Source organism: Zeus faber (genome assembly GCF_960531495.2).
Source record: "Zeus faber genome assembly, chromosome: 16".
NCBI lineage: Eukaryota > Metazoa > Chordata > Actinopteri > Zeiformes > Zeidae > Zeus > Zeus faber.
This window is the reverse complement of record NC_137202.1, coordinates 30139854-30153896: the sequence shown is the minus strand read 5'-3', so window position 1 is coordinate 30153896 and position 14043 is coordinate 30139854. Positions and strand designations below refer to the sequence as shown.

The 14043-nt window shown below is 44.6% G+C and overlaps 1 protein-coding gene across 1 annotated transcript; it reads right to left on the bottom strand.

The window, feature by feature from the left end:
* Positions 1-1451: 1451 nt before the first annotated feature.
* LOC307242166 (high affinity choline transporter 1-like) lies at positions 1452-12795 on the bottom strand (the record flags this gene model as incomplete). The annotated part of the gene is made up of 4 exons (XM_080016499.1): positions 1452-1967; positions 2581-2798; positions 9948-10038; positions 12655-12795. The coding sequence occupies 4 exons, from the start codon at positions 12793-12795 to the stop codon at positions 1452-1454; spliced, it is 966 nt and encodes a 321-aa protein (XP_079872625.1).
* Positions 12796-14043: the final 1248 nt, after the last annotated feature.

The window sequence follows — 14043 nt, the reverse complement described above, 5'->3', positions numbered from 1 at the left end:
GGAAGAGTAGTGGGAGAGTAGAGGTAGAGTGGAATAGAGGTAGAGTAGGGCTAGAGAGTTGTAGACTAGAGGAAAGGTAGAGTAGAAGTAGAGTAGGGCTAGAGAATGTAAACTAGAGGAAGACTAGTGGAAGAGTGGAGTAGAGGTGGATAGGGCTAGAGAATTGTAGAGTACAGGAAGAGTAGTGGTAGAGGTAGAGTGGAGTAGAGGTGGAGTAGGGGTAGAGAATTATAGACTAGAGGAAGGGTAGGGTAAAGGTGTCAACGCACCCAAGATGCATTGAGATCCGATTGCCAGACCACTTTCGGAGGTGGCTTGAGCTGTATATGGCCACATTCTTTAAGCAGTGTACGCAAATGTGTCCTGGGCCGAAGGATCGCCTTTCTCAACTAATGTCCTCTGCATAAGTGGATCTATTTACTCATTAGTTGTGTGTTTTTTTGTTTGTTTTTTGTTTTGTTCAAATAGGTTTTGTTCAATTAACAGTGAAAAAAAAAAAATCTAAAATATAAACACACATTTTATGTTGAAATGTTTTGTTTGGAGACAGCGGAGCAGGGAAGAGCAGTGGACCGGAGATCGCTCCTTCTCGTGGGGGATGGTATCTCAGGAGGTAGAGCTGGTGGTCTAGTGATCTAAAGGTTGCTGGTTGGATCCCAGGCTCCTCCTGCTAGCATGCTGTAGTGTCCTTGAGCAAGACACTTAACCCCTAATTGCTCCTGATGGCTGCGTCCGTCGGTGTTTGAACAATTGTAAGTCGCTTTGGATAAAAGCGTCTGATCAATGACTAAATGTAATGTAATGTTCTCCACTGTCCCAATCCAAGGCACCACGGGACAGTCCCTTAACTCAATTGTGTTTAAAAAATGTTTTATACAAGTAGGAAACAAATGAAAATAAGTACATCTAAAATAAAAACACAGGACAACCGGCATGCTGTGTTCGGCTTATCGCTGTCCAGAGGAGAAATTCCACTCCTGTTTTTAATTCTCCATACAAGTAAGAAAATCAGGAAACTAGCTAAATGGGTTCAGCCTGGACCCTGTGCTGCATACAGTACACACAGCACTGACATTTCACTATGTATTGTTTTGATTTTGCCAGCACACCAAGCACCTTTCATACACAACATACAAATAAAAGTGCTTTACATTGATGGAACACACTAATATAATAACAATAAAGGGAAAGCAACCAAGCAAAATGTTTTTAAGAAAAATAGGTAAACGATTTGGATTATACATTTTTGATGGACGAGAGACCTTGGAAGGATCATGATCTTTCCTTAGCAAATTGTTTTAGCATTAGTAGTAGCTAACTATAAGTACTACTGCAACTGGTAGTACTAATTCTTCTAGTAGAATTAGGAGAGATTAGATGACAGATGGAGAGCTTAAAGAGCATATTTAATTCCGTTACAACCAAACCCTTAGGGCAAGACACCTTGTCTATTAATAGCGGCTGTCCATCATATGCGCCGAGGCCTCTTGTTGGGGGTCCATTTCATCTAATTTCCCATTGTCTTCCATAGCACCACCTACTGCTGCTGCTGGTGGAGATTCTTGGACTTTGAACACGTCCCATCTCTCAGGGACGAGGCCCTTGTTGAAGAGCAGTTCAGCCAGGAAGGAGAACAGAAAGATGGAGGCTATGGAAGACAGCATGCACAAAGTATTTATTGGAAAGTTTTGGATGTGATGGATGGTAGCCGGCACTGCTAGCATCGGTTCTCCAAACAAACCTTTCAACAACAAACTCACCATAAATCCCATAATAGCCCCGTATCCACTAGATTGGTCAAAGAAAAGAACGCAAACCAGTTGAGGAAACATGAAGACGTATGCCACAGTTACACCAAAGAGCCAGAACTCCAAGATGCTATTTTGGAATTTGGTTAGTGATGTACCAACGACACCAACCACGACCACCACAGCACGGATGACCCACTGCAGCTCCCTCTGGGATGCCTGAAACGAGAGGAAAACCAAGACATCATGAAGTAATAGACTTTTTTTTTCTTCTGCTAAAGTCTCCTTGTTTCTTTCTCCTAATCCACTGCTGTGGCGCTCCATGCTGTGGCATCAGGTGTTACTACCTGACAGCAGATCCTACTTGACATTGTAAAACCTAGGGTATGAATTTACAAAAGAGCCCCCAAGGCTCTTGGTTGTGGTACTGCAGCTTAATTTTCCCTGGCATCCCTCTGAAATGGTGAGTCAATGGAGTCAAACTGAGTAGAAGTAAAAATGAAACCTAGCAGATGTGTGTCTGTCTGTGGAATGTACATGGTGCTTTCTCGGTATAGTCAAATGTACCATCATTCACTCACAGAGCTTGAATGTTCTGATGCACTTATGCCATCACTTCCTGATTTCCTATTGAAGGAAATTTCCTGCCGCTGGTCTTAATCGACTGAAAGAGCTTCCAGACACATTCTGGACTTCATTGAATTGTGCATGGGTGGATTTTTTTGTTCATCTACTTGCACTTTACATGTACTGTATATTAGAAACAAAACCCTTTTCCAAATATTTCATAATGTACGTTAAAGTCTTGGAGAACAACTAAATTTTTCCTCACCTGGTTCCTCAGGATGTTCTTGTAGATGCTTAGGGTGAAGGTGGAGGCTGCAGACAGTAAGGCTGAGTCAGCTGATGACATCACAGCGGCAGCCACAGCTCCAATGCCGATGATGGAGATGTAGGAGGGGGTGAGGTAGTTCAGGGTGAGGGGCAGGATCATAGCTGCCGGTCCACTTTCCAAGGGAGACGGAGAACCGTAGGAGGTCTGGTTCCAGTCTGAGGTACAGATAGAAGAAGTCGTCTTGAGACGGATGAAGTTGGCAAATAGCCGAGCAGTGTCTGCCCTATAGAAATTCTACCATCACATAACATTATACAGAGGTGGTAAGTAACAAAGTACAAGTACTTAATTTCTGTACACAAGTACGTAAGTATATTAAGTTTTGGAAACTTTGACATTTACTCCATGACACTTCAAAGCATTTGGCAGGGCACTGGATATCACAATTACATTTACTTTTAATTATTTTAGTATATTTAACAGAAAGGACATATGTACTTTTTCTTAGGTAGAAATGTCAATTTGGTACTTCTACTAGAGTAATTTGTTTGAGTGGATTTGTACTTTTACTCTGGAAAAAGGTCTGAATACCTCGACCACTATGTGAAAGGAAGCATTGTGGAAGTGTCAGTTACGTTTTTCTGGGTAATCTACCAAAGAATAGAAAGCAAGCAGAAGAGTCAAGGGGGTGTCAGGTAAATCCTTAGTTTCCGTCACAGATTCCGTAAAGAATTTTCTATATGAATGATCATTTGAGCGTCGAAATCTAAAAAGCAACGAAACGAGAAAATATTTTACCAACTCAATTTAAGAACTTAAGTTATTAAACATTATAAATATATTAAAATGACTTGCGAAGTCATTATAATAAAAAAAACCATTCAAAGCATTTTGATCTAATTAATTAATAAAAAAGTTAATACCTGTAGATACAGCTCCGACTCCAATTATAGTTGGTGGAATTGCAAATATAATTATACTGACTGCAGCAGCGAAACAGTTCATCCTGGCAGTTTTTGAGGAGGAGGCAGACAAGGTCCTTTGGTGCAAAGCTTGGTAGCACAAGCTTCCCAGTGCCTTCAAAGGAAGTTAGTTACAAGTTATTCACTCTTCACCACTCAACCCAAGTCTTTAAAATATACAGATAGCAGTGATGTGCGGTCAGATTGTTTGCCAGCTGTATCTACGGCCCTGTTTACACCTGACATTTACATGTGTCTTAGGTGATCCGATCACAAGTGGATAGCTCAAAGTACAAGTTACCTGATTGTCTTACTTCTATGGGAAATTAAAAATGTGAACATAACTCAGAGAATTGGAGTGGAGTTTTTTCTCTTCTAGACAAGTTTTCCTGTCTTTATTGTGTTTATTTTTCGTTTGTTTCCCACTTGTATGAAACAAAATGTTTTAACACAACTGAGTTCAGGTACTGTCCCGTTCCACCTTGGATCGGAACAGTGAAGAGGGAGCGATCTCTGGTCCACTGTGCTTTCCCGTTCCCCCTGTCTTCCCTGTGTCAAACAAATAAAAACATAGCGTGTTTTTATTTTAGATGTATTTGTTTTCCACCATTACCTAATTAAACATATTCTGAGTCATTTACTATGCCCATAAAAGGGCCTGAGGGAAGACATCTGTATAAGTGGTGAGGCATGAGTCAGCAAGGGGAGGTCCAAGGTAGGAGACATATAAAAGCAGCTGACCAGCTGCAGTCATGGGGCATTCGGCTCAGAAGAAAGACACAATAACATCCGGGAAGGGATCATGTCAAGCCAAAGTCGTCTCTGGAGAATTGAATTGAATCCCCCAGCCCAGAGGCTGTTAGGTTCCAGAATAAATAAGGTGATATCGAAGGGAAATCTGCTGTAAGGCAGTGAGCTAAGCCAAAGCCTGGGTTCCTTGGACGGGGAAACAGGTTGTTGGGGATACAGTCATCAGAGCTGTACAGTAAGAGACAGTGAGAGCTTCTGATCAATGCATCTTTTTCCTCTCTAAATTAGATTGAATCAGACAAGTAGGGAAAAGAAGAAGGAATTTTTTTTATTTTCTGGGATGTCTGGGTTTCTGGGAATGCTGCTAAATGGAGCAGATAAGACCTTGCTAGGTGGAAATATTTACTGCACTGGCTGATGGGTACACAGGCACACAAACCCAGCTATTATATAGAGTCAAATTGTATCTATGAATGAAATCCATACTGAGGGTATGACCCGATATCCCTATTCTTGCCCAACATTGAATTGAATGAAGCATTCAGAAAAAAGAGACACCAGTATCCCGCTTTTATTTAATTAAAGTCAACTAGATTTAACCCCCCACTGCATTTAAAATTTTAATACATCCATGCCCACCCCACCACCATACTTTCGTCGGTCACCAGTACGTCAGAATAGTCTACTTATCTGTGCCACCCTCCTTCCCCATGCACACACACTAAAATCTGTGAAAAAATGTCTTTTCAAATTAACTGGTTTACATTTCATTATCTGTAGCATAAAATAAGTTGGACAATCGTGCTCCGGGAAATGTTTCAATAGATACATTTTCGTGATTATGAGCATGAAAAAGCGTGAGACCGGTTTGAATGTATAGCAGCCTAGTTATCAATCATTTCAATTTAGCGTGATGCGATGCATCATTAAGTTGCTTCACTTCAAAACCTTTGTTATGCCACTGCCTACCAAGAGTGAGACCTGACATTACTGACATAGGGGCAAAGTAACAAAAGTACACATATGACGAGACAGTATATTGTTTTCCTTGATACTAGAGATACACAGATACCAATATTGGGCATCAGTTTTAATTCTGTGCCCAAGTACTCGCAATCAAGCTCATAAAAACAATCCGACACCAAAATGGATCGGGAGTAATGTAGTGGTAAATTCCAGGTTGTCCAGCAGACTGTAATCCCTCTGCACACATTGGCCGGTAATTAAAAATCCTGGTGTAAGATTTAATCAGAATTGTTATTAAAATGATTAAATAACCAATATGGCCAAAATAGATTTGAAGGGAAGATGGTGGTGGGCTTAACATGTAGCCTTCAGGAACACCATTTGTATTGACTACTAAAGCATGTGGTGACTTAGATTCAGTTAGATAGACACATTGGGCTAAAGTGTTGTGCACACTGGCACACAACTGTTCCGGTTGTAGTTATCAACTTTGCTTTGTCATAGTGAGACCCATCGGTTAAGATTGTGCTGTAAATGGTGTTTCATCTGTCCAACATTTCCATATCACCCTGTGGACACACCACCTGCAGGGATGGGCGTGGGGGTCGGTGCAATGTCAGCCGGGTGGCGGATAAAGGTGGGGCCTGGGCCTGCTGATCCTCCGCATCGTAGACTAGTTCTAAGGACGTGGAATGTCACCTCTCTGGTGGGGAAGGAGCCGAAGCTGGTGCAGGAGGTGGAGCGGTACCAACTGGATATAGTTGGGCTCACCTCCACGCACAGCACTGGCTCTGGAACCAAACTCCTGGAGAGCGGCTGGACTCTCTCCTTTTCCGGAGTCGCCCAGGGTGAGGGGCGCCAGGCGGGTGTGGGGATACTCACGAGCCCTTGGCTGAGTGTGTGGGAGAAATTTACTATAACATTCAACGGTAAGATATAAGTATTATCTTTCCTACACGCTATGAATCAATATCCTGGAGGTGGCTCCGCCTAGGGACTCTAGTTCTACTGGGAGACTTCAACGCTCACATGGGCAACGATGGAGAAACCTGGAAGGGGGTGATTGGGAGGAACCTGATCTGAATCCGAGTGGTGCTTTGTTATTGGACTTCTGTGCTAGTCATGGGTTGGCCATAACGAACACCATGTTCAAGCATAGGGTGGCTCGTAAGACAAGCTCTCGTGCTGAGGTTGCTGTGTAGTGTATCACTGCTCTGTTTATGTTATCTAGTATTGTAGTATTGCAACTTAGGACTACTGGTTTGACTCTGCACATTTCACTGCTATTTGCTGATCTGCCAACAAGGTTGTGTTTCCAGACACACCCCCTATTCAGGTAAGTCCTCTCTTATGTGGGCGTGCTTTTAGCCAGGTGCAACCCTAATCACATGAGCAGCTGTATTCTATCACCTATTTATGGTCCTGCCCTTGAAGCGTTAGCTTCAAGCATTGGCCCATTTGTAGTCGCTCTGTGTAAAGACGCACGTCTACCTCTGCACGTCCACCTAAGCAAGGACACCGAACAAGGCAAACCTGCCTTCTTTTTCTCACTCCATACAAAATGTGCTACTACCACATCTCTACAACTTCAAGGTCACCCAGAAAGCCTCGTTATACCATACACCGATGTAATCTGGGTAACCTCAGGTCTCTGCAGCAAACATCTACTGCTAAGACCTCCTTCTCTGTTGGCTTGTGGAATTGTCGATCTGCAGTTAACAAGGCAGACTTCATTTCTGGTCATGCCAACCACCTCTCCTTGGAGCTCCTTGCTCTCACTGAGACATGGATTAAACCGGAAGATAGCGCAACCCCGGCTGCACTCTCCACTAACTACACATTCTCCCACACATCCAGACCATCTGGCCGTGGTGGTGGGACTGGCCTGCTAATTTCCAACACATGGAAACTTAATCCACTGCTGCCTTTAAACATCTTTGTCTCCTTTGAATATCACGCCGTCTTGGTGACTGCTCCGGTGAAAGCCTATGTGGTCGTCATTTACCGTCCACCAGGACAACTAGGTGACTTCCTCCATGAGCTTGACACCCTGAGTGTCCCATGCTCGTCCTCAGAGACATGAACATCCACTTGGACAGTGTGAGCTCGGCTGACTTCCTGTCTTTGGTTCGCTCATTCGACCTAAGACAGATCCCCACTCCACCGACTCACAAGGCTGGCAAAGAACTTGATCTCATTCTGCTCGGAGCTGCACCACGGACAACCTAAGGGTCACCCCTCTTCATCTCTCAGACCACTTCTTCATCCACTTCAATGTTCAGCTTCCAGAACAACCCTCTACCTCCCCACCCATGGTTACCATCTGCAGCAATCTCGGCAACCTGTCTCCCACCCACTTCTCCTCTGTGCTCTCCTCTTCCCTTCCACCTCACAGCACTTTCTCCTCTCTGCAGGTTAATGATGCCACTGATTCTCTCTGCTCCACCTTGAGCTCATGTCTGGATAGCCTGTGTCCACTATCCACCAGACAGTCCACTGCTCCATCAACCCAGTCGCACCCTTGGCTGACTGACACCCTCCGGACAACGCGCACTGACCTCAGAGCAGCTGAGAGGAAATGGCACAAATCCAAAACAACTGAAGATCTTGCAAGCTACCAGACGCCGCTGTCCTCCTTCTCTTCCAGCATCACTACTCCAAAGAAGGCCTTATTCAACGATAGGATCAACGGTGCCACAGACACACGTAAGTTATTCGCCGCCTTCAAGTCTCTGCTTTACCCTCCACCACCTCCTCCAGCTACTAACCTCACTGCTGACTGCCTTGCCTCCTTTTTTACTAACAAAGTGGCAGCCATCAGCAGCCAATTCACTAAACAACTTACTCACAACCTGTCTTCTCCAGCCCTAGGCTCATCGTTCCCTGGTTTCACCCCCCTCGCTGAAAGTGAGGTATCTAAACTACTAACATGTAGCCGTCCTACTACCTGTCCGCTAGATCCAATCCCATCTAACCTCCTTCAAGCAATATCACCGACTATCACCCCGGCAATCACACATTTGATTAATTCTTCCCTAACTTCCAGCACTTTCCCCTCTGCTTTCAAAGTGGCTAGGGTCCCACCACTGCTCAAAAAACCTTCACTCGATCCCACTCAAGTGGAAAACTATCGGCCGGTCTCACTCCCCCCATTCCTTTCCAAAACCATAGAGAGGGCGGTCTCTAGACAGGTTACAGAATAGCTGTCAAGAAACAACCTTCTTGATACACTTCAATCTGGCTTCAAAAGTGGTCACTCCACCGAAACAGCCCTGTTGTCTGTGACCGAGGCCTTAAAAACTGCTAGAGCTGCTGCCAAATCCTCGGTTCTCATTCTGCTAGACTTATCAGCTGCTTTTGACACTGTCAATCATTGCATACTCCTGTCCATACTCTCAAGTGTGGGCATATCTGGCAGTGCACTTTCCTGGTTCGAATCTTACCTTACTGGGCGCTCGTTCAGTGTGACATGGCGAGGCCAGCTGTCTGTGCCTCACAACCTCACCACAGGGGGGCCCCAAGGCTCGGTGCTAGAACCCCTCCTCTTTGCCATATACACCACCTCACTGGGCCCCATCATCCGCTCACATGGCTTTTCATATCACTGCTATGCGGATGATACTCAACTCTATCTGTCCTTTCTGCCCGACGACCCTACTGTCTCGACGCGGATCTCGGATTGTCTCGCTGACATATCCACATGGATGAAGGATTATCATCTTCAACTAAACCTGGCGAAAACGGAACTGCTGGTCTTCCTGGCCAAACAAGGTATTTATCACAACATTGATAATAAAATCGACTCTCTATCTCTTGTTCCTACCAAGGCTGCAAGGAATCTAGGTGTCATTATTGATGACCAACTGACATTCTCGGACCTGCCACTATTCAACATCCAAAAAGTCAGGCCCGTTGTGGTGAAGAGGGAGCTGAGCCGGAAGGCAAAGGTCTCAATTTACCAGTCCATCTACGTCCCAACCCTCAACTATGGTCATGAGCTTTGGGTAGTGACCCAAAGAACGAGATCGCGAATACAAGCGACCAAAATGAGTTTCATCCATAGGGTGGCTGGGCTCAGCCTTAGAGATAGGGTGAGGAGCTCGGACATTCGAAGGGAGCCCGGAGTAGAGCCGCTGCTCCTTTGCATCGAAAGGAGCCACTTTAGGTGGTTCGGGTATTTGATCAGGATGCCTCCTGGGCGCCTTCCCTTGGAGGTTTTCCGGGCATGTCCAACTGGCTGGAGACCACAGAATAGACCCAGAACGTGCTTGAGGGATTATATATTCCAGCTGGCCTGGGAACGCCTCGGGGTCCCCCAGGAGGAACTGGAAATCGTTGCCGGGAGAAGGGGGCCTGGAGCTCCTTGCTCAGCCTGCTGCCACTGGGAATCGGCCCCAGATAAGCGGAGGAAAATGGATGGAATGGATGCAACCTTTGCATACAATGTGCTGGATTGAACCATAAGGAAGTGTAAATTGTCATTCCAACAGTAAAAAGTAAATGTGAACACACTTGAAAAACTAACAATAAAAAGCATGTAATAAGTTCTCAACCTGCTGGTCTAACTCTAATTTTGGATGAATTCAATTTATACATTTACAATCCATCTTGACAGAAGCCTTTGCCTTCTCACCAATGCTAAGAAAGTATCCATCTTCATCCAGGCTGTGCTGGTGTCCAATGTACCGAGCCAGGAGGTGTGGGAGGTGTTGGAGAGCGTCATATTGGTGATGTCAGAGGAAGCAGGGTTCATGACAACAAAGGGAACGCACAGCCACTGCATGGAGACAAACAATATGTAACTGCTTAACTGAAGAGTCTGTAATAGAACTTTTTATAATAATCTGAAGGATAAATAAATGATTTTCCCGAAAGCTGTGAAAGCTTACTATATGTCTATAGAAACGTTACATTTGCAGATTCTGAGTATCTCTGTACTGGATACACTGACATGAAATACACAGAAACTGATGCGGGGGTTCCATTGCACTGCTGGAGAAAGCACATTCACAGACCAGAAGAACATTTACTACATGTGATACAACAGCGAGCAAGCACTGCTCTCAGGTAATTGCTGCACTTTGTGTGAGAAAGTTGTTGTTTAATGTTTCTCATGAATGAAACTATATTAGAAGCACCTGAGTCGTCCTTGATGTAAGAAAGATTGTTTGGGAAATATGAGTTGGTTGATACAGTGTTGCTCCAAAAGCTGTTGACAAATGGAAACACTGCTTTTGCACCTCTGATTATAGATCGCCAAGAAGGCTTTTTTATATTTGGCACAAAAAGTTCAAAAACCACACCACGCAAACATTCCAACAAAAATAAATAAAATGTACAAGATGATCGACGAAAGGTTGGGTAAAGATTCAAGATTCAAGATTCAAGATTTTTATTTGTCACATACATATACACACTTCCATACATATATGCAGTGAAATGTAATGCAACGCACCCGGTGATAGCACACAATAAGTCCTAGGAAAAAGTACAAAAATAAAATAAAATAAAAAGTAGAAAATTCCTTTCTAATAGACCGACTAACTGACTCCTAAAACGTAATACAGTAAGTGGAATACTTATAGAATAAGATAAAAATATATAGAATAAAATACAATCAAAAATAAATTGAAATAAAATGGAATAGGTTGAAGGAATATGGCTATGTATATACAGATATGTGCATTTAAAGTGGCATGTGAATTAAAGTGGCATGTGAATGTGAATAGTGTGAGGTAGTGTTTGGGATAATACAGCACAGTATACAACAGTACGGCGCAGCAATACGGCATCACGAACAACCCTGAACAGTGATACAGTATGCGGTACAGTATGCTACATACAGTACAGTAGGTAGTGGAGCCTAGTGCATGGCTCAGTTAGGACCCCTGGTGAGGTCAGCATTGACAGTTCTAATGGCTTGAGGGAAGAAACTCCGTCTCAGTCTCTCTGTTCTCGCTGCGTGACTGCGGAGGCGCTTGCCTGACCGCAGCAGCTGAAACAGTCCGTTGTTGGGGTGATGAGGATCCTTCATGATCCTACGGGCTCTGCTACTACACCTCCTGGTGTATAACTCCTGCAAGGGGGGGAGGGTAGTTCCAGTGGTACGTTCAGCTGAACGCACCACCCTCTGCAGGGCCCGCCTGTCCTGGGCAGTACAGCTCCCAAACCAGGCAGTGATGTTGCCTGTCAGGATGCTCTCCACTGCTCCAGAGTAGAAGGACTTGAGGATCCTCACCGAGACCCAGAATTTCCTCAGCTGCCTGAGGTGGTAGAGACGCTGCCTCGCCTTTCTCACCAGAGTGTCTGTGTGAACAGTCCATGTTAAGTCCTCTGTGATGTGGACTCCCAGATATCTGAAGCTGCTCACCCTATCGACAGAAGTCCCATTAATCCACAAGGGTGCGTGCGTCCTCGATTGTGATCCACGCCTAAAGTCCACAATCAGCTCCTTGGTTTTGCTGACGTTCAGGTGTAGGCTGTTGTCCTGGCACCAGAGTGACAGGTCAGCCACCTCCTCGCGGTAGGCCTTCTCATCGCAGTCGGTGATCAGGCCCACGACCACGGTGTCGTCAGCAAACTTGATGATGGTGTTGGAGCTGGACCTGGCCACACAGTCATGTGTGTACAGGGAGTACAGTAGGGGGCTGAGGACGCAGCCCTGGGGGGATCCTGTATTCAGGGTGAGGGAGCTTGACATGTACTTCCCCACCTTGACCACCTGGGGGCGGCCTGTGAGGAAGTCCAGGATCCAGGTGCACAGCGGAGCATTCAATCCTAGCTCCATCAGCTTGACAGCCAGTCTGGTGGGAACTATGGTGTTGAAAGCTGAACTATAATCAATGAACAGCATTCTCACATAGGCCCCCTTCTGGCCATCCAGGTGCGTGAGCGTGGTGTGCAGTACCTGGGAGACCGCGTCATCCGTGGATCTGTGATCTAAACTGAAAACAAAAGGGAAGATATTTAATCAGAAAATGAAATATTTGTCAGATTATATATTCAATGTATTAAATTATTCAACCAATATTCTCCTTTCAAATGAGCATTATTGTTTGCAATTCAACTATTTTACTCCCAATTATATCGTTTTTGGTTGCGGCACAAATACGAATGTCATTCTAAATTAGCTTTTTTATGGTAGCCAAAGTGTGAATTATGCAAATAAGGCAGCGATATGTGAGTGCTCACCAGCTGGGAAAATTTCATTTTTGCTTTGTATTACTCTTGATGTACACCAAAACGCTGTTGAATCACTCTTTTAACTGATCTGCTGCATCATTGGCAAGTTTTACATATGCACGGCGAGTCATCAACATAAAGGCTATGTATGTTTGTAATTTGTTTGTGATTTGCATCTATGAAGTGTTCCAGCTCCATTGATGAGACTCACCAGACTGACGAAGATGAGAATGAGCTGTATGACGTCGGTGTAGGCCACAGAGTACAGCCCTCCCAGCAGGGTGTAGGTGACGGCCACTGCAGCAGAGATCCAGACGCTCACAGTGTAGGATAAATCTAGAATCACACTCATGCTGGAGCCTGACACGCACACACACACACACACACACACAATTTGTATGTATACACCCATGAGCTCAGTTCTTTTCAAGAAGTTTACTGTGCAGGTAAGACAGTTTTTCTGGGACTTATTCTGCAGCAGCATTTGACTGTCTTATCAAACATCACTTGTATCAGTGGTCAAGTTTGCTTCCACTGCTGCGTCCCCCCACCCATAGCTGACATCCATTCAGGGCCATAAGATAGATAGAAAGACCTGTTCTGAGTTCAGGAGTGGAACCCAGAGTGGTTCTTCATCCACTTCAAGGTTCCACGTGTTGTGGTTCAGCTGCTCTTCTCCAATGTATAAATGAATGGTTCTTTGAGTTCCTGTCGTCTTGTACCTGTTCAACTTGTACCTGTCTGGATGTTCTCTTTTGACTTCTCATTAAAACAGGGTTACTCCCACTGTGAACCACTATTCACTTAACATTTTCGTTTTTACACCATTTTCTGTAAATGCTAAAGTTAGCAATACTTGAAAGTCTGACAACAAAAATCATCCCATTGTTGCTCTGTGGTATTGGGAAGTGTTTTTTTATGCCATCTGAAGGTGGGGAGAGCCAGCACTGGCAACCAGCAGGGGACGCAGCTGCAGGAGATTGGGGTAAGCTGCCGTGGTTTCAACCGACAAGAGAGTTGTCATAGTGGTGCCCATTGGGACAACTCGCTTGTCGGTTGCGGGATTGAGATATGGGCCAGAATAAGGTAGAACAAATCCAGACATTGCTGGCTGTTTATTTGAGCAAATATAAAGATATTTAGCTTTTATGGTTGAAGTCCACCAGACGCGTTGGCGCAGTGTACAGGCACGCCGCGTTGTGCCGTAAGTGCACGCCTCCTATTAAATCCATGTGAACCCACTGCTGCAGCTCCACTGGCCACATCAGCCATGCTGGGTCAGTGTGGCAAGAGGTCTTTTTTTTTTTTCCAACTACATACGGCTATGCAAGCCTTTTTCATAGAAACACAGGATAAAACTACACTACATAATTTTTTGTAAAGAGTGCAATAAATTTAAATGTATTTTATTTGAGTCTGCATTGTACCATAGACCCAGAGCTGCCTTTGGATTTGTTTATTGATCAAGACCCGTTTTAAAGAGTGTCTGTAGAGAAGTCTGTAATAATAAGGGAAACGGCCATACCAGGTTAATATTCGACTGGACACCTCAATACTGGGGTAGTTGTAAGCCTCTTGGCAGGCAATAACAGTGGCTTTA